General features: G+C 39.1%; 1 protein-coding gene across 10 annotated transcripts in view; it reads left to right on the forward strand.

The window, feature by feature from the left end:
• The window catches only part of ERC1 (ELKS/RAB6-interacting/CAST family member 1), a 563,354-nt gene that overhangs the window by 508,544 nt on the left and 34,123 nt on the right, over positions 1-20,687 (forward strand). For 5 of the 10 annotated variants that reach the window (XM_032844415.1, XM_032844410.1, XM_032844412.1 and 2 more), the window contains one exon: positions 9,018-9,206. In XM_032844415.1, coding sequence (XP_032700306.1) covers positions 9,018-9,206 — 189 coding nt within the window. Of the gene's footprint in view, positions 1-9,017; positions 9,207-20,687 lie in introns of those variants that run through there. The other 5 variants (XM_032844416.1, XM_032844419.1, XM_032844418.1 and 2 more) reach the window with 1 other exon arrangement.

A 20,687-nucleotide genomic window follows, 5' to 3' on the forward strand; every position in this document is an offset into this window, starting at 1 on the left:
TAGACTCTCCTTCTCTCCCACCTGCCCCCTCCTAGGCCATGTTCTTGTTAAGCACTGTTTAATGAAGAGCCACATCTTCCAAAGGCTTCAGACACAGAATGAGCCCCTCAGTGGTCACAGTCTATCAGCGAGCATTCCGCAGTGAACTTCTAAATACCTACATGGTCCCCTTGTGTTTGCTTTGACACTAGAGTTGAAATAATAATGTGACTAGTGGCAAACTATCCCATTCTACTCCTCCCAACACCACGCACATGCACCTTTAACCTGACCTTGAAATAAGCTAATGACAGAACAGTCTCCTCCAAAGACTGGCCTCTGTTTGGGAGCCCTTATTAGAGGTAAACTATCCAATCTCATAATTGCTAGATAATCGTACTTGGCTCTTCTCTGTATTCCTGTAGACTGTGAGAAGGAGCCAGTGGATTTTTTCCCTGTAATGTAGATTCATATCCTTTGTTATGTCCTTCCTTATTTATTGACATACGTCAAGGTTGGAAGGTTGGCACCTCCATTTGGCCTTCTCTTCCACTTCCGGTGCAATTGGTACATTGCATTAGAAAGAGAAGAAAATGAGATGTTGTGAAAGATTGTTACCGTGGTTTGCCCGGCAAGCAACAAGCATGTTGCTGTTTTCCAGATCCATCTGTCTAGCAGACATGTAATAATGCCAAGAAGTGTTGTTGTGCTTGACTGCAACAAACAATTATAGCAGGGGTACTTTAGGCACCAGACCTCAAAGGATCAGAATGGAACGTGAGTTACAATTTCAGCACTTAGGTATGTGCACAGGCATGCGAGGAGTTGAAGCCGCCATTTTTGCCTGTGGCCAACTGTCTAACTAGTTTGCAGCATCAGCATTCATTTGGCTCACCTGCTCAAAGAATGTGAGCCTCTTCTTCTGCCTCATTATTCTCCCCCATACCTAGGATTTTTTCCACACAATTTCTCATTCATAAGTGTGTAGCTGTGGAACGTTCCTGTAGAATGGGGAAGTCATTCATCTGTTTGTGCACTTTTAGGTGCACACACACAGAGATATTTAAGCCCTGCATTGTTCACTAAAATACAGTAAATGATTTGTTGTGGCCAAGAACTGAACTGAAGATAGATGCTTTCCCATCCTTACTAGCTCTTAAGAGCAAGGATGAATTTTGGAACACACACCTGCTCTTAGCATTTCTCAATCTAGCAGAGTGAATAGCTTTTTATTCTTAAGATCTTGTTTGTTTATTTGACAGGAGCTGTGGGGGAAGGAAAAGCAGGCTCCCCACTGAGCAGGGAGCCTCATGTGGGCATCCATTCCAGGACTTTGGGATCATGACCTAAACCAAAGGCAGACGCTTATCCGATTAGTCGGATAACCCATCCAGTCTCCCCAACTGGATGGCTTTCTTAATTATTCTAGTTATTGAACTCTCTCATCTGACTACATTTTCTGGGAGCCTAAAATATGTGTCCTCTTAATAGGTTAGCTTATAGTAGCTTCTGTGCCTCATAATAGCATTCTCTCCACTTAATGTCCATTTTTTTTTTTTTTTTTTTTAGATTTTATTTATTTATTTGACAGACAGAATCACAAGTAGGCAGAGAGGCAGGCAGAGAGAGAGGAAGGGAAGCAGGCTCCCTGCTGAGCAGAGAGCCCGATGCGGGACTCGATCCCAGGACCCTGAGATCATGACCTGAGCCGAAGGCAGCGGCTTAACCCACTGAGCCACCCAGGCGCCCACTTAATGTCCATTTATCTATACTTCTTATCTGTATATACTTGTCTGCCCCCTTAATAGTAAATGACCATATTTTCACATATCTTACAAGTTTCCAGATATTAAAATAGGTACTTGAAATACCTACAGCCTTAACATCCTCCATAAGCATATAAATAAAGGGGCTCAGCAGATTTCTTCCCTCACTAGTGGGCAGGCCCCCAACACTCTTACTATATTTGAGTAACATTTATTATACTGCATAAAATAAAATAGGTTTTAACAAAATGGAGAAAAAAATAGGCAAAATGTAGTTAGCAGCTCTATGGTTCAGATTTCGGGATTCATTTTATTCTGTACCATTTCCTATCTCCTTATGACTTCGAGTACAGAATTTTTTCTCTCCGTCTGGATCAACAAGTAAGGGATGTTTTGTTTTGTCTTGCCGAAATGGTAATATATGCTTAAAGAAAAATTGACAACAGACTTCTGAGCTGTAAGACTAAGAGGAAATGATCACATGTTATTTTAAAAAATTATTCCCACTTTTATTTGTACTTCAAAACCCGTAGTCTTTTTTGGCTTTCATAGACACATTTAAACTTTAACAAACCATAAAGCCCTTTAAATCTGAAACCTTTGAAGAGAGTTTTTACTTTAAGAACCAGATATTTCTATTTGTGGTAAGATTTCTGATTAAAATTTATTCATCTCAGTTATCCAGTAGTCCCTGGACCTGAACTGCTAATGATAACCAAGTATTTACTATTCCTCTCCTTTACCCAGTGTTAAAGAAAAAAAATTATCCATTCACTTTTTGAAACAGTAAGACAGACTTCATTCAGGACCATTGTGATAGGTATAGGGATCACTGCAGTGGAGTTTTTCAGTGGGGAGAAAGATTGTGCTTAACAATCTTTGAATTGAATACAACAAGGAAAAGTGGAAATTATAGCCAAGAAGCAGGGTAGGGGTCAGTGGGTGGAGGCTTACTAAGAGGAGACTTTAGGGAGAAGGGCACATTCTGGCTCAACTTACTTAACAGGATCCTTGCTGAAGGCAGGCCAGAGTGATCAGACATCACCTGGAGAATGGTGGAGGGTGAGGATCCTGATCAGACATTGAGGGTAATCAAATATCAAGGATGGGAGATTCTTGATAAACCAATTTAGCAGGATTCTTGCCAGAGCTGGACAACGTAGAGATGAACTCATATTTGAGATACTTAGTAAATATGTATAACATGAGTTATAGTAATAGTATAGTATAGTATAATAATATACTAAATAATATAGTAATCGTCTGAATTATTTTGCTTTTGTCGTGATTTTTATTTTTGGTTTGGAAGATAAATGTAAGACAGCCACATTCTATAAAATATGGGGAGTCAAATAGATCTACATGAAAAGCACTTATGAAGTGAGGGTCAGGATTTGGAGCCCTTAAGTTTCTTGTCTTTAACTTTAGGTTATCTGTTAATTTTTCCTGAAATTTTGGAAGTTTATTGACTTACCCCTAAAAGAAAGGCAGCTATGCTGTTACAGAATTGTTTTTCAGTAAGTGACTAGTCCTCTAAGCACAAGCTCAGTCTAAAGCTATTAAAATTTTCCAGATTCTCAATTTTAACAATAAGGTTTGGTTTTTGATGGAGGTTATGTAGATATATCTTATAAACTGTTCTGAATTTTTTACTTTTTTATAAGCTATTATGAGGGTACAGACACGCTATGCATATTTCTGTCCAGTGTGTCTCTTACAGGAGAAGTATCAAATGAGGGCCATTCTCAAATTTATGTATTTTATTCTATTTCATAGGGTTAAAAATGGGTGAGGATTGTAACACCAAAAATATTTAGGGAGTCCACTAATTGTCCGTTTGGGCTTCAAATGAGAAGGCTGATTAAAAAGTTGGATCTCAGGGGTGGCTGGGTGGCTCAGTTGGTTAAGCATCTGCTCTTGATTTTGGCTCAGGTCATAAGATCAAGCCCTGTGTCAGGCTCTTCTTCCCTCTCCTTCTGCCCCTTCCTGCCTCTCAGAAAAAAAAAGAAAGAAAGAAAGAAAGAAAGAAAGAAAGCAAGAAAGAAAGAGGTGGGATCTCAAAGACCATTGAGAATTAAAAACTTGAATTTTATGACCTTATGTATGAAAACTAAGTTAAGCTAAGTTTCAATTAAGGCAAAGAGGTTTATTTAGCAATGTAAGTGTATACCTGAAGTAAACTTCAAAAGTAAAATTAAAGATAAATCCTGAATTTATGCATTTTTATTCTTATGTACATTCAACATAATGGAACACATTAGTTCCACTATTTCATGATTTTTTTTAAATGTAGGTCAGACCACACCTTATTCTTAATATTCTCATCAGCTAAAACCAGACTTGGCATGGCACAAAGACAGTCACTAAATGTTTGTTAAGTGGTAACTTTTTAGTTTCAATATATGTCATTTGGTATGCAACATATCTAATCAATGAAGCAAAAGTATTATGAGGATTACTATATTTTTCAGACAACTCTATTCTTTCACCAAATAGCTGCATATAAGTGAGAACATAACACAGAGCTCTAAACCTTTGTAAAGAGACTTAACACTATCCTTCATCTTTCTGATCCTGAGATATGTTATGGTCAAGAAGATAAACTTAGTTATTGAGAGGGGGCAAAGACTTTGAGATTAGACTGATGTATTTCATTTTCTTCTTTCCTTTTTTACTTTTCAGAGTTAGTTCTCTGCTGGGACCTCTGGACAAGAATGCAATTAAGAGAGTACTGTCTCTAGAAAGATAATATGTTAGTTGTTCTGGGCTTTTCTTGATGTACCTACATTGGGGATAGAAGTATAATGGTAACCCAGTCAACAGTCAGAACTATCACCCGCATTCATGCTGTTAATATATGGACAGTTGAACCTGCCTCTGAAGGCTTCAGCAGCAAATAGAAAGAACAAAAAGGTTTTGTAGCCGATTAAATAAAGGCAGTGCACTAACCACAGAAAAATCATAGTAAATTTAAAATTATTTACAAGGAACACAGTAAATTATCAATAAACCTTAGCTTTTTAAAAAATGGCATATTTCAAACAACAAAATATTAATTACCCCAAGAGCAAATATCTTAGGTCCCAAATAATACTCAGTACCTACCCACTCAGTCTTTATGAAGATAAAGCATTCCTTTCAAATGAGTTCCTAGAATGTGTTACAACCAACTGACCTATATTTAGAGTAAATGTCTGACCCAGAAACAATAGAACAGGAAGAGAAAAGCAGGCTGTGGAATGGACTGGTTAGGAGTCTTTCACTCTGCACAATCCATCCTCGTATTGAAGAGTCAAATGGTCTGAGAAAGTATGTTCAGATACCATAGATAAATGGGTTGCAGAAATGGAATACTGTGGAATTTTCAGTTAAAATCTACATTGAACAATACAGGAGCAACTCCTCTGTCTTCCAAAAGACCTTTACCCATCTAATCTCACTTAAGTGGAAAGGAGGTTAAAATAAACACCTCAGAAGATCACTGTCCTCTGTCACCATATGTCATCAAACACTGGCCTGTGAAGTCAGTTTGAGAACCTAATACATAAGCAAATAAATCCTTGCACGACACAACAAAGCCATGAGTATTTCAACCGAAAATCTCTCATCCCTTTTTACAATTTAAGTACTTTTCCTTAACAATTTGGTAAATATAGGATTGGGGGAACATTGCCATTTGTCATTATATTTGATACAAACAGAAGTTGTCATACAAGTTCATTTTTTAACTTATTTTTGCCAGAAAAGGTGTATAACGATTGTTCTGCATAGCTGTAGAACTCATGTAGCCAGACCACATTTCTCAGTTTTTGGTAGGACTTCTGCCAATGGGCTGACGTTGTATGTGGACAGAAGACATAACTTAGGGATCCTGTAAGGCATCCTCATTCTACTTGGCAAGTGTCCCCGTTCCCTCTTGAGATTACACAGTGGCAGTTCTACCTTGTGGGAAATGCAATTTCTTTTCTAAGTGGCCTGCCCAAGTCGGATAGAGAGGAGAAGAAAGAGATAAGGGCATTTCCCACATGATTGACATGGTTAAATATGTCCCAAAGAGGCCGAAGTGATTTTTTTTTTTTAGTGGGTAGATTTGGGAACTGCGCTATTTGGGCTGTTTCCGATTATTTCACATAGTAAACTCCATGGGTTTTGTTTTATTTTTCTAAAGCAATTCCCTTTGACATGGAAGGAAAGGACAGACATCTGGGCTATTACATGGGATGAATCTTTATCCTGGAAAAAATCTCAAATTCCATCATTTTTTTAACTTTTCAGTTTGGACTTTGAAAAATTCTGGAATGCAAAAGACTCTTACATTTTAAAATCAGTTAGCACTTCAGCATGAAGTGCATTTAACTTAACTTGAAATTTATCTTTGATTAAGAACAAAGACCTAGGGGTGCCTGGGTGGCTCACTGGGTTAAGCATCTGACTTTGGCTAGGGTCATGGTCCTAGGGTCCTGGGATCGAGCCCCACATCAGGCTCTCTGCTCAACGGGGAGTCTGCTTCTCCCTCTCCCTCTTCCTGTCTCCCTGCTTGTGCCCTGTCTCTCTCTCAAATGAATAAATAAAATCTTAAAAAAAAAAAAAAAAGAACTAAGACCTAAAACATAAATTTTTTCATCTGAAGTCATATAGTGGTGAGATAGTATCTTTCTAGATTCCATTTACTTATAAGAAATTTGATTTCTCCATTACTACCATTTATCACATTGTCCCCTTCCTTTGTAGTCATACTTGTCATACTTTTTTATGCCAGTTTGCCCATTCAAACAAACATTAATTACCTAAGATACCAGCTTTTTCAGCCTTGCAGCCAGATGTGATAACAACTATAGATACATACACACAGAATGGGAATAAGTGGAAATCCCAAAAGTGAACCCCCTCCCCAATTTGTTTCCAGTGTGTCAGTGAAAGAAGACAAGGCCAATCTAAAAAAAAGAAAAAAAGAAATAGGGGCTGCATTGCTTGGAGGCCTCAGGGATGTGGTATGTGGTAATAGAACCATGACTAGGGAGTTTAGTTACTAATGTGCAAAATGTGCGTTCATTTAAAGGAATAATGCTTTTAAATTGCTTTTAAAGATTATGCTTTAGAATTCTTTATAAAATTTTCTGCAGTGGGTATGCATTTATGATCAGAAGTAAAATACAATTCTTTTTGAGAGATAGGTGATGTTTGTGGAAAATTACCCAACTTCACCACTCTCCAAATCCTTTGCTTTCTAGAAACAGTTCCTTCTTGGGCTCCTGGGTGGTTCAGTCGGTTAAGCATCTGCCCTTGGCTCGGGTCATGATCCCAGGGTCCTGGATGGAGTCCTGCATCAGGCTCCGTGTGTGCCTCTCACTCTCTCTCTTTCTCTCTCTCATGAGTAAATAAAATCTTAAAAAAGAAAAAGAAAGAAATAGTCCCTTCTGTGACTGGCAGTGTTGATATGTCTATCATAGGTAGGAAATGCTAACAAAGAACTGGTACCATGAGCCTGCTGCTAGGGCTCTCATACAGAGCCCAAGAACCTTCCACCTCAGCCCCTAAGAGTTAAACCTTATCCTTGAAGAATTGTGTATGTGAGTTTAAAAAATAAAATAATGCTGATTTGATCTACTTTCTCTGATTTGTATAGCCAGGCCTCAATTTCTATAATGTGTAATACTAGATAGGCCTAAACTCTGAACTCTCATCTTTTCGTAAGCTAACGATTATTTTAGCCATTCAGCTCTCTTAATTACTTCATGGAAATAACATCAAAAACAGGAAATGTGATTTATTTACAAACCAATCATTGAAAACCATGTTTTCCAGGAATATGTGATATTTGAGTAGTACTCATAATATTGAATAAACAGTGTATCGAGCAAATATAAAGTGTGATACTATTAAAAGCTGAATTATAAAAGTTTATAAAAAGACTTGGAGGAAATCAATGTTGTAAATAGTAGTCTTGTTGGAACACTTATAGCCTGTTTTATTATTTCTTTTACACTTTTTCCCCATATTTTTCAGAGTAAAGTATGTATTGATTTCATAATAAAAATTTAAAACTTTGTTCATTTAAATACTCTGAAAGAGAAACAAAGGAAAGCAGCAGGAGCCAGCCTCTGAGGAGGCCAGGGAGAAATCAGTGTCACTTTTGAGAGTCATGCCAGTCCTCGTTTCTGTAAATGAAGATTACTGAGCTCCTTATTCATTAGGTGGGTCCGAGGTGTCCTGTGCATGGAAAATGCCAGCCTAGTGAAATGCAACAGGTGCATTGTAAGCCCTGGGAACATTTTGAGAATTGCCAGCATTTTGGTGGGGCTTCGCAGCTCTCATAGCTGCTGTGTGTCAAGCAGGTGCTGCTCTAACACTTTAGCATTCTGAGATGTGAGATCCGGCCCAGCTCTTCCCAAGCACACCAGCCTTTGACCAACTACCAAGTACCTGACCAGAGTGTTGTCATGAGGGCCGTCAGATGAAATTTTGGGCAGAAGCCATCTGTCATTTAATGTGTTTCCAAAGGGAGCAAAGAGATAGTTAATCATCCAGGGTGAAGGAAATACAAAAAAAAAAAACAAAACAAAACAAACACACACACACAAAAAAACATAGGACTGTTTTTTAAGAAAAACATCAAACCAGTCTTAAAACTGAGAGAATTTCAAAGTCCTTGGCTGTGAGTCAGGTGTTTGGTGTTATATAAGGATTTATCAATCACCGTTTAGAAGGACTATCGGATAGCTCTGTGAAATGAATGAGGGGAGCTTAAGCCAGGTTGAGGCAGATTTAGTAATGAGTTCACTCATCACATCTCATGGCCAAGAAAAACATGCGCCTTCTTCAGAGACAGAATTTTTCTTCCATTCCAGGAGGAGAAGGAACACATGAAGTATATATTGTCCAGGCTTTCAGTGAGCAAATTTCACTAGCAGTTTTTTGTAACCACTCATAAATGGGAAGAGAAATCGTGAGGTAACTGGAGTCTTTCTGTATCAGGAATGTCATCTTTGTAAAAACAAGTTAGTCCTGTGTTTAATCCCCTGCCTAAATACGGAACTCTCAGTTTCTGTTGATAGACTAAGCCGACATTCCCTACCTGTCTCCAGAAACGGTTGGGTGTGACAGTGTAAATGTGCAAGTGTGTGGAACTGTATCTTTTATAATCCTGAAGATTTCAATGGTGCTTAGAGGAGCTTTAGTCTTTGGTCAGCTTTCTTTGACTTGGGAGGCATGAAGATACTTGAACTTCTTGTTTCAGAATGACCTTGACTTTCCTCAATTTTTTTGCTTCAGATCATCCAGCCCCTCTTAGAACTTGACCAAAATAGAAGCAAATTAAAGTTGTATATTGGACACCTGACAGCCCTCTGCCATGACCGAGACCCCCTGATCCTTCGTGGACTCACTCCACCAGCTTCCTATAATTTGGACGATGACCAGGCAGCCTGGGAGAATGAGCTGCAGAAGATGACCCAGGAACAGGTAAGCCCCTCACTTGAACTTTGACAAGATCTTGTTAAAATTCGGCTGCTAGGGGCGCCTGGTTGGCTCCGTTGTTAAGCGTCTGCCTTCGGCTTGGGTCATGGTCCCGGAGTCCTGGAATCGAGCCCCACATCGGGCTCCCTGCTCAGGGAGGAGCCTGCTTCTCCCTCTGCCTACTGCTCCCCCTACTTAACTCATTCTCTCTGTGTCAAATAAACAAATAAAATCTTAAAAAAAAAAAAAAAATTCAGCTGCTACTTAGGTTGGTGCAATTAGAGCCCCTTGGGAAGTTCAGTGTTCAGATTCAAGATTCTTAGCAATGGGCAGTTCTTCAACAGATATAGGAATTACCATTTGCAAGAAGTACCCCTTTATTCTTCCCTCAGTGTGACTTACTCAAGTATCAGAAAGGGCTGATTAGAAAGGAGAGGTGCCTGGGTGGCTTAGTTGGTTATGGTCCAACTCTTGGTTTCTGCTCAGGTCGTGATCTCAGGGTCTTGAGATGGAGCCCCAAGTTGGGCTCCACGCTCAGCACAGAATCTGCTTGAGATTCTCTCTCTCTCCCTCTGTCCCTCCCCCTACTGTGCTCATTGTCTCTCTCTCTAAAATATATAAATCTTTGAGGAAAAAAAAAAAAGGAGAGGGTTAAAGATAGTCTGTTAATATGCTATACTTTATTTCATAAAAGTGATGATCGCTAATAATTGTGGCCACTGAAGGAAAATCTGAGCTAAGGATACTTTGATAAAGGATTTTTTCCAAGATTTTTTTATTTATTCATTTGAGAGAAAGAGAGAGAGACCACAAGACCCATGGGGAGTGTCAGAGGGACACAGAGAAGCAGACTCCCCACTGAGCAGGAAGCCAGACCTGGGGTGGGGGGATCAATCCTAGGACTCAGGGATCATGAGCTGAGCTGAAGGCAGATGCTTAACTCATTGAGCCACCCAGGTGCCCGCGGATAAAGGAGTCTTGACAAGTCAGTAGCAAGTATTTTCAGTTGTCTATAAGGAACAGTGGGTCACAACAGACTAAGTTTTTAAGTGAAAGAACCGTTAGATGAATTAGTTTAGGTGCTCTGCATGCTACATTTTCTACATACTATTGCCTGTAAAAATCCAATAATTCTCTTTTGTTCATACTGTGATTTTTTTTGTTGTTGTTGTTTGATAAAGAAAGGCTAGTCTGGAGAAACAAACTGAGGATAAAAGAAACAGATAAGGGCGTCTGGTGGCTCAGTCAGTTGAGTGTCCAACTCTTGATTTCAGCTCAGGTCATGATCCTGAGATCCTGGGATCGAGCCCCAAGTTGGGTCCCTGCTCAGTGGGCAGTCTGCTTCTTTCTCTCCCATTGCCCCTTTCCCCCCATTCATGCTACGAGTGTGCTCTCTCTCTCTCTCTCTCTCAAGTAAATAAAATCTTAAGAAAAAAGGGATAAAAATTGATGAGAATAGCAATAAAGAGCAGACATGGAAAGTGAAGGAAAGAAAACTAAAACAGAAAAAGAGAAATAGAACAGTTTTAAAACATTAGCTCTGAGCTCCTTTAGCTGCTCTTCACAGAGGGGTTGATGATATCCCTAACTAGGCTACGATCATACCAACTGAGAGACTTAATTGTACTCATGTTGTAAATTTACTATTATTCTCCAGAATTTTGAAGGTATATGCTATTTTCCAGCTAAATCCTTGCGATTTGTTAAACAGTCTTTGTTTACTCATAATGTGTGAAGGAAAATTATGTTAAATACAGACACTTCCGGGCGCCTGAGTGGTTCAGTAGGTTAAGCCACTGCCTTCGGCTCAGGTCATGATCTCGGGGTCCTGGGATCGAGTCCCGCATCGGGCTCTCTGCTCAGCAGGGAGCCTGCTTCCTCCTCTCTCTCTCTCTCTCTCTCTCTCTCTCTCTGCCTGCCTCTCTGTCTACTTGTGATCTCTCTCTGTCAAATAAATAAATAAAATCTTTAAAAAAAAATAAATAAATAAAAAATAAATACAGACACTTCCATGGTATAATATTAAAGTCAACACACAGATCAAGTTTAGACTCTTCGAGCTCTACTTACTTCTCCACGATATGGATTTGCCTCATAGTAGACATATTTAATAGCCTAATTAGTTATCTGCTTTACACTATTTGATGAGAAAGGTAAGACCTACCTCTCAAATTTAGCACGTTGCCATAGAAATTTTGAATTCCCTCTTCTTGAAAGAGGGAAGAATGTAAAGGACAGAATAAAGTTGGATTCCCAATAGCTAAAGGATATTAAAAATATGCATGCCTACTTAATTTTTAAAACTTTCACTTCCAAATTTTAACAGAAGATTGGTGCTTCTTGGGACGCCTGAGTACTCAGTCAGTTAAGCATTTGCTTTCAGCTCAGGTCATGATCCATTCCTCTCCCAAGGTCCTGGGTTCACCTCAGGGTTCCCAGCTCAGCAGGGAGCCTCCTTCTCCCTCCCTCTGCCAGTCCCCATGCTTGTGCAGTCTCGGTCTCTCTCTCTCTCTGTTAAATAAACAAATAAAATCTATTAAAAAAAAAAAAAGAACAGTGCTTCTTAAAGCACTGACATAGTGATGTATCAAAATTGAACTGGCGTTAAATTATGTCTTTGTATAACAGCTTGTCTTTGAAATGAAAAAAGTATTTTTGCTTTGTTCTGTTTTTCAAATATGCTCCAATGGACTTAACTTAGTTTTCCTAAGGGAAAAAAATATCTCCAGGGTGAGACCAAAATAGGAAATTTCAAACTAAGAATTTTTTGGAAAGTTTTAAATGAATGAGACCAAGAATTAATTAATAGGCTTGCCATCATACATTATGTTAGAATCAAGCTACTGTAATCATCAAAGTTGTGCTCACATACATGAATTGTGTTAATATGTTTCTTCTTGACTGAGAACGTTCTTCAGTCACTGAAGTTACTGCCTGAGGTGTTTGAAGTTGTCTCTTTAGCAGGCTTCCCTGGGAACCCTGAGAAACAGAGGACTTAAGTCATCTGTAAAGGAATACAGCAACTAACACCACCTTCTATAAGCTTCTCCTTGGGTGCTAAAGATTGGTGGAGAAACCAGCCAATTCTCTGCCACCTCACCACAAATAAGAATTGAAGGGAACAGTACAAGCTCTTGAGAAAGATGGCCCCTAGCACTGCAAAATGATTGGTCTATGAAAATATTATGATCGAGGTTTACTTTAGTTTTTGAAGCCCAGGAAACATAAGACACAAATCATTGCCAAATACGCACATTGGTTTATTTTGTGTAGGCGGGTGTGGTGTGTTTACATTTTTGTTTTGGGGAACATAGAGGCCTCTGCAGCTGACATTCGTGTTATCCAACTATGTGTGTCCAGTGCCTTTCACTGCCACTGTGCCTCCCCCCACCCAGTAACACCCTCATGAGGACAGGACAGGAGCCTTGTCTATCCCAAGAATAATGCCTAGCATGTAGTATCTGCTCAATAAGTATTTGTTGAATGAATAAGAGAAGAAGACAGATTGGATAAACTCCATACTCCTTATTATATCCTACAAGGCTTTCCTTCATTGGCCTGTTTGTTAAATGCACTTCTCTTCTCATCCTAGCCTTGAAGCATACCCAACCACTTAGTTTTAAACAACTAAAAGTTTTTATACTTTTGCCCTTTTGCTCATATTGATCCTTCTGCCTAATATGCCCTTCGCTACCTTGTCTCCTGGACAATACCTAAATAGGAATTTATTTAGTTTTTAAGTTCAGCTCAGACATCATTTCTTCTATGTATGCATTCCTGAAACCCTAGGCAGAATGTGCTGCTTCCGCCTCAGCATTTCTGTAGTACCTACAACAACTCGTTATACTTGTCTTCATATCCATCTTCCCATTCTAGCCTTTCTGTCTGTTAAAGACATGAACTATATAATTTTCATCTTAAAATTAGCACCATATCAACAAGTACCACTTCCGCATTAACTTAAATGAGTGAGTGAATTCTAGTGAGTTCTGCGATTTATTAGTTAATGTTTCCTATTTGAGATTCTTATTTCTCCCAACTGGGAAAGTCGTCACTGACGGAACCATGTCATATTTCTAAAGTGCCTAGCACAGTATTTGTTTCATATATACTTAGTGTATACTTATATACACAGTGTAAGTTTAGTATATACTTAGTATATACATATATACACAGTATATGTTCATATATACTTAGTGTATACTTATATACACAGTGTATGTTTAGTATATACTTAGCTGATTATTTATCTATTGGGCAACCCAAGACAGTTTCCTCCGGGCCATTCAGTAGCTTTGGATAAGCTTATTGTTGATGTCAGGACCCACTCAGACTCATCCTGAGTCATAACCCTGTAATCCGCAACAGCCCAGCCTATAGAAACATAACCTTATATCTGAAGATTTACCAGAAATTGTTTTGTTTCCTTTGCCTTTTTAGAACCTGGCTACCATACCAACTAAACTTACAGATTTGCTTATTTTTCTTACTTACTGGTTTTTGTTTTACATATCCTGAGGCTCTGTTATTAAGTAAATACACATTAATGATTATTATGTCTTCTTGATGAATTAATTCTTTTATTATTATGTGACAGTAACGTAATCATTCCAGCTTTCTTTAATATGTGCATGGTGTATCTTTCTCCATATATTTGCTTTTAAGCTATCTGGGTCTTTATATATAAAAAGAGTTTCTTGAAGATAGCATATATTCCACCAGCACCGGGTACAGGTGTAGGGGGCAAGTCTGTCTCTTCCTCCTTGGTTCCAGAGGGCAGGGCTACCTCCTAGGTTTCAATAGACCAGGCTCTCACCCAGCACCAGAGGGGTAGAGTTGCCACCCCAGTGGACCTGGAGGACAGAACATCCAGCCAAAGAGGATTGTTCTTGACCCTTAAAACATAATAGAGTTTACCCTGTGAACTTTTGAACTTGGCTTGGGATCCATGACCCTTTCTGAAATAGGAATGTCTAACCTATGCCTGTCCTACCATTGTATTTTAGAAGCAGATAATTTCTCTGATTTCAACAGATTCACATCTAGAGAGGAATTTTTGCCTCAGGGTGAATGATGCCTTGAGTCTCATCTACCTTTGATTTAGATGAGATTCCGGATTTAGAATTGAGGCTGAAATGAGTTAAGACTTTTGGACTGTTGGGATGAGGGTTAATGTGTTTTGCATGTGAGAAGCACATGAATTTGGGGGGTATGAAGTTGAGGTATTATGAGCTGAATTATGTTCCCCAAAAATTGTATACTGAAGCCCTAACTCCCAGAATGTGATTGTATTTGGAGATAGAGCATTCAATGAGGTAATTAAGTTAAAATGAGGCTGATGGGGTAGGCCTCAATCCATTGTGACTGGTGTCTATATAAGAAGAGGAGATTAGAACCTACAGAGAGATGCTAGGAATATGTAATCACAAAGGAAAAAAACATGTAAAGACACAGAAAGAAGGCAGTCATCTGCAAGCCAAGGAGAGAGCCTCAGAAGAAACCACCTTGCCAACACTTTGATCTTGAACTTCTAACTTCCAGAACTATGAGAAAATACATTTTTTTTCTGAGTGTTGAGCTACCCAGTCTGTGGTACTTTGTCTAGCAGTTTTGCAAACTAATATGCCTTCTTTTTGAAAGATACTCTTCTCTGGATACAGAATTCTAGGTTGTCTGTTTTGTTTTTTAATACTTTAAAGATGCTGTTACATTTTCATCTGGCTTCCATAGTTTCAGATGAAAAGTCTTTTATATTCATATATATTTTTTTTTTCTTGGTCATGTTTCTTTTTTATCTGACTGTTTCAAGATTTTCTTTTTATCTTTTGTTTTCAGTCATTTGAAAATAATGTGGCTACTTGCATTTTTCTTTATATTTCCTGTTTGAACTAAAACCCTCTTTTGGATCTCTAAGTATCTTGGGTCTGTGTTTTGTTGTCTTTCACTCATTTTAGAAAATTCTTGGCCATTATTTCTTCAAATATGTTTTTGTCCTTTCCATCTTCTATAACTACAGTTGCATATTTGTTAGATCATCTAATCTTGTCCCACATCTTTTGGATGTCTCTTTTGTTTTGTCTTTCATATTATATTTAGAGATTCCTGCTATCAATTTGGATAGTTTCCATTGATCTGTCTTCAAGTTCACTTGAGTTTTTTGTGTGTCTCATAATTTTTTCATTAAATGGCAAATATTATATATGAAAGAACAGTTGAAACTGAGGTCAATAATATTTTTATCTGGAAATAGGCATTCCTCTTCCATAAGGCCTTTAGCATTGGAGGCTACTCACATAAGGCAGTAATTGAGGGGCGCCCGGGTGGCTCAGTGGGTTAAGCCTCTGCCTTCGGCTCAGGTCACGATCTCAGGGTCCTGGGATCAAGCCCCACATCGGGCTCTCTGCTCAGCAGGGAGCCTGCTTCCCCCTCCTCCTCTGCCTGTCTCTCTGCCTGCTTGTGATGTCTCTCTGTATGTGTCAAATAAATAAATAAATAAATCTTTTTTTTTAAAGAAGTCAGTAATTGAGCTGGATTTGAGTTTTGTTTTTGCTGTAGTTACCTTCACTGCATCACAGGCTCCAAATTTTCTGGTGAGTTACCACCATCACATCTTTAACATAAATTCTAGAGTATTGATTTTTTTTTTTGTTCTCAGCTTTCAGGCAGGTTCCTGATGCCTGTGTCACAGAGGGCTCTTGTTGTATGCCTTTGCCCTTCTCCAAGTGGCAAACTGCTTTTGTTTCTCAGTCCAATACTCATTGTGGGGCCAGGGGAATTTCTTCATTTTTCTGCTCCAGACTTAGTCTTAGGCAGCCTCAGTTTCAGTGTTCCTGCCCCATCTCCAGTGACAGACAATTCTCCCTGCTCTTTAGTGCAAGGTCTAGACTGCGGAAAGATTTGTTGCCCTTCCCCAGTAGCAGCAGACTTCTGCTTTGAATCAGTTAAGACAATGGGGGCATAGTGGACTTTCTGTCTCTTCTCTGGAGATAGATTTCTTTGCCTAGTGTCAATGCAGAAGGTAGGCTGGATTTTTTACTACTATAGTGGCAGCCAGTCTTTGCCTAGGAACAGGGGTCATGGCGGTTCCTGCTCTGCTCCTCATAGCACACAGCTTTTCTTGTCAAAACAGGGTTAGGCTCTAGCACTTCTGCAGCACATGATTTTCGCTTTATATCAGAAAAGAGTCCAGGGTTAAAGTGTGCCTTGGGTGTCTGTCTTCTCATAGCAACCATTACCACTGTGCTCAAACAGGGCCCAGAGTGTGGAAAGACTTCTAGTGCTACTGCTCTACCCTCAGACCTTGCCAGGCCCCACATTCCTGTATCATAGAGGGAGGACTGTCTCGGGATTCCTGCTCTGCCCCTTATCTTTCTAACAAATACACTGTGACATCCAGTAGAATTATTAGGAAATATGAGGATTGATATCATTTTTATTCCTGGTATTGCATAAAATTGACAGAACTGGCATTGACTTACCCTAATAAGTCCTTTTTTTTTTTAAATTTTATTTTTTATAAACATATATTTTTTCCCCCAGGGGTACAGGTCTGTGAATCGCCATGTTTACACACTTGTTTACAGCACTCACCATAGCACATACCCTCCCCAATGTCCATAACCCCACCCCCCTCCCAACCCCCCTCCCCCCTGCAACCCTCAGTTTGTTTTGTGAGATTAAGAGTCACTTATGGTTTATCTCCCTCCCAATCCCATCTTGCTTCATTTACTCTTCTCTTACCCCCTTAACCCCCCATGTTGCATCTCCTCTCCCTCATATCAGGGAGAGCATATGATAGTTGTCTTTCTCCGATTGACTTATTTCGCTAAGCATGATACCCTCTAGTTCCATCCACGTCATCGCAAATGGCAAGATTTCATTTCTTTTGATGACTGAATAGTATTCCATTGTGTATATATACCACATCTTCTTTATCCATTCGTCTGTTGATGGACATCTAGGTTCTTTCCATAGTTTGGCTATTGTAGACATTGCTGCTATAAACATTCGGGTGCACGTGCCCCTTCGGATCACTACGTTTGTATCTTTAGGGTAAATACCCAGCAGTGCAATTGCTGGGTCATAGGGTAGTTCTATTTTCAACATTTTGAGGAACCTCCATGCTGTTTTCCAGAGTGGTTGCACCAGCTTACATTCCCACCAACAGTGTAGGAGGGTTCCCCTTTCTCCGCATCCTCGCCAGCATCTGTCATTTCCTGACTTGTTAATTTTAGCCATTCTGACTGGTGTGAGGTGGTATCTCATTGTGGTTTTGATTTGTATTTCCCTGATGCCGAGTGATATGGAGCACTTTTTCATGTGTCTGTTGGCCATCTGGATGTCTTCTTTGCAGAAATGTCTGTTCATGTCTTCTGCCCATTTCTTGATTGGATTATTTGTTCTTTGGGTGTTGAGTTTGCTAAGTTCTTTATAGATTCTGGACACTAGCCCTTTATCTGATATGTCGTTTGCAAATATCTTCTCCCATTCTGTCAATTGTCTTTTGGTTTTGTTAACTGTTTCCTTTGCTGTGCCAAAGCTTTTGATCTTGACAAAATCCCAATAGTTCATTTTTGCCCTTGCTTCCCTTGCCTTTGGCGATGTTCCTAGGAAGATGTTGCTGCGGCTGAGGTCGAAGAGGTTGCTGCCTGTGTTCTCGTCAAGGATTTTGATGGATTCCTTTCTCACATTGAGGTCCTTCATCCATTTTGAGTCTATTTTTGTGTGTGGTGTAAGGAAATGATCCAATTTCATTTTTCTGCATGTGGCTGTCCAATTTTCCCAACACCATTTATTGAAGAGGCTGTTTTTTTTCCATTGGACATTCTTTCCTGCTTTGTCGAAGATTAGTTGACCATAGAGTTGAGGGTCTATTTCTGGGCTCTCTATTCTGTTCCATTGATCTATGTGTCTGTTTTTGTGCCAGTACCATGCTGTCTTGATGATGACAGCTTTGTAATAGAGCTTGAAGTCCGGAATTGTGATGCCACCAACTCTGGCTTTCTTTTTCAATATTCCTTTGGCTATTCGCGGTCTTTTCTGGTTCCATATAAATTTTAGGATTATTTGTTCCATTTCCTTGAAAAAAATGGATGGTACTTTGATAGGAATTGCGTTAAATGTGTAGATTGTTTTAGGTAGCATAGACATTTTCACAATATTTATTCTTCCAATCCAGGAGCATGGAACATTTTTCCATTTCTTTGTGTCTTCCTCAATTTCTTTCATGAGTACTTTATAGTTTTCTGTGTATAGATTCTTAGTCTCTTTGGTTAGGTTTATTCCTAGGTATCTTATAGTTTTGGGTGCAGTTGTAAATGGGATTGACTTCTTGATTTCTCTTTCTTCTGTCTTGTTGTTGGTGTAGAGAAATGCGACTGATTTCTGTGCATTGATTTTATATCCTGACACTTTACTGAATTCCTGTACAAGTTCTAGCAGTTTTGGAGTGGAATCTTTTGGGTTTTCCACATATAGTATCATATCATCTGCGAAGAGTGATAGTTTGACTTCTTCTTTGCCGATTTGGATGCCTTTAATTTCTTTTTGTTGTCTGATTGCTGAGGCTAGGACTTCTAGTACTACGTTGAATAGCAGTGATGATAATGGACATCCCTGCCGTGTTCCTGACCTTAGAGGAAAAGCTTTCAGTTTTTCTCCATTGAGAATGATATTTGCGATGGGTTTTTCATAGATGGCTTTGATAATATTGAGGTGTGTGCCCTCTATCCCTACACTTTGAAGAGTTTTGATCAGGAAGGGATGCTGTACTTTGTCAAATGCTTTTTCAGCATCTATGGAGAGTATCATATGGTTCTTGTTCTTTTTTATTAATGTGTTGTATCACATTGATTGATTTGCGGATGTTGAACCAACCTTGCAGCCCTGGAATAAATCCCACTTGGTCGTGGTGAATAATCCTTTTAATGTACTGCTGAATCCTATTGGCTAGTATTTTGGTGAGAATTTTTGCATCTGTGTTCATCAAGGATATTGGTCTGTAGTTCTCTTTTTTGATGGGATCCTTGTCTGGTTTTGGGATCAAGGTGATGCTGGCCTCATAAAATGAGTTTGGAAGTTTTCCTTCCATTTCTACTTTTTGGAACAGTTTGAGGAGAATAGGAATTAGTTCTTCTTTAAATGTTTGGTAGAATTCCCCCGGGAAGCCATTTGGCCCTGGGCTTTTGTTTGTTTGGAGATTTTTGATGACTGTTTCAATCTCCTTACTGGTTATGGGACTGTTCAGGCTTTCTATTTCTTCCTGGTTCAGTTTTGGTAGTTTATATGTCTCTAGGAATGCATCCATTTCTTCCAGATTGTCAAATTTGTTGGCATAGAGTTGCTCATAATATGTTCTTATAATTGTCTGTATTTCTTTGGTGTTCGTTGTGATCTCTCCTCTTTCATTCATGATTTTATTGACTTGGGTCCTTTCTCTTTTCTTTTTGATAAGTCTGGCCAGGGGTTTATCAATCTTATTAATTCTTTCAAAGAACCAGCTCCTAGTTTCGTTGATTTGTTCTATTGGTTTTTTTGGTTTCTATTTCATTGATTTCTGCTCTGATCTTTATGATTTCTCTTCTCCTGCTGGGTTTAGGGTTTATTTCTTGTTCTTTCTCCAGCTCCTTTAGGTGTAGGGTTAGGTTGTGTACCTGAGACCTTTCTTGTTTCTTGAGAAAGGCTTGTACCGCTATATATTTTCCTCTCAGGACTGCCTTTGTTGTGTCCCACAGATTTTGAACCATTGTGTTTTCATTATCATTTGTTTCCATGAATTTTTTCAATTCTTCTTTAATTTCCTGATTGACCCATTCATTCTTTAGAAGGATGCTGTTTAGTCTCCATGTATTTGGGTTCTTTCCAAATTTCCTCTTGTGATTGAGTTCTAGCTTCAGAGCATTGTGGTCTGAAAATATGCAGGGAAGTATCCTAATCTTTTGATATCGGTTGAGACCTGATTTAGGACCGAGGATGTGATCTATTCTGGAGAATGTTCCATGTGCACTAGAGAAGAATGTGTATTCTGTTGCTTTGGGATGAAATGTTCTGAATATATCTGTGATATCCATCTGGTCCAGTGTGTCATTGAAGGCCTTTATTTCCTTGTTGATCTTTTACCCCCCTCAAAATCAATAAGAATAGGTCCACACCCCGTCACCTAATAGTCAAATTTACAAGTCTTAGTGACAAAGAGAAAATCCTGAAAGCAGCCCGGGAGAAGAAGTCTGTAACATACAATGGTAAAAATATTAGATTGGCAGCAGACTTATCCACAGAGACCTGGCAGGCCAGAAAGAGCTGGCATGATATATTCAGAGTACTAAACGAGAAAAACATGCAGCCAAGAATACTATATCCAGCTAGGCTATCATTGAAAATAGAAGGAGAGATTAAAAGCTTCCAGGACAAACAAAAACTGAAAGAATTTGCAAACACCAAGCCAGCTCTACAGGAAATATTGAAAGGGGTCCTCTAAGCAAAGAGAGA

This window comes from Lontra canadensis, unplaced genomic scaffold, assembly GCF_010015895.1.
Source record: "Lontra canadensis isolate GAN:19392208 unplaced genomic scaffold, GSC_riverotter_1.0 scaffold153, whole genome shotgun sequence".
Lineage (NCBI taxonomy): Eukaryota > Metazoa > Chordata > Mammalia > Carnivora > Mustelidae > Lontra > Lontra canadensis.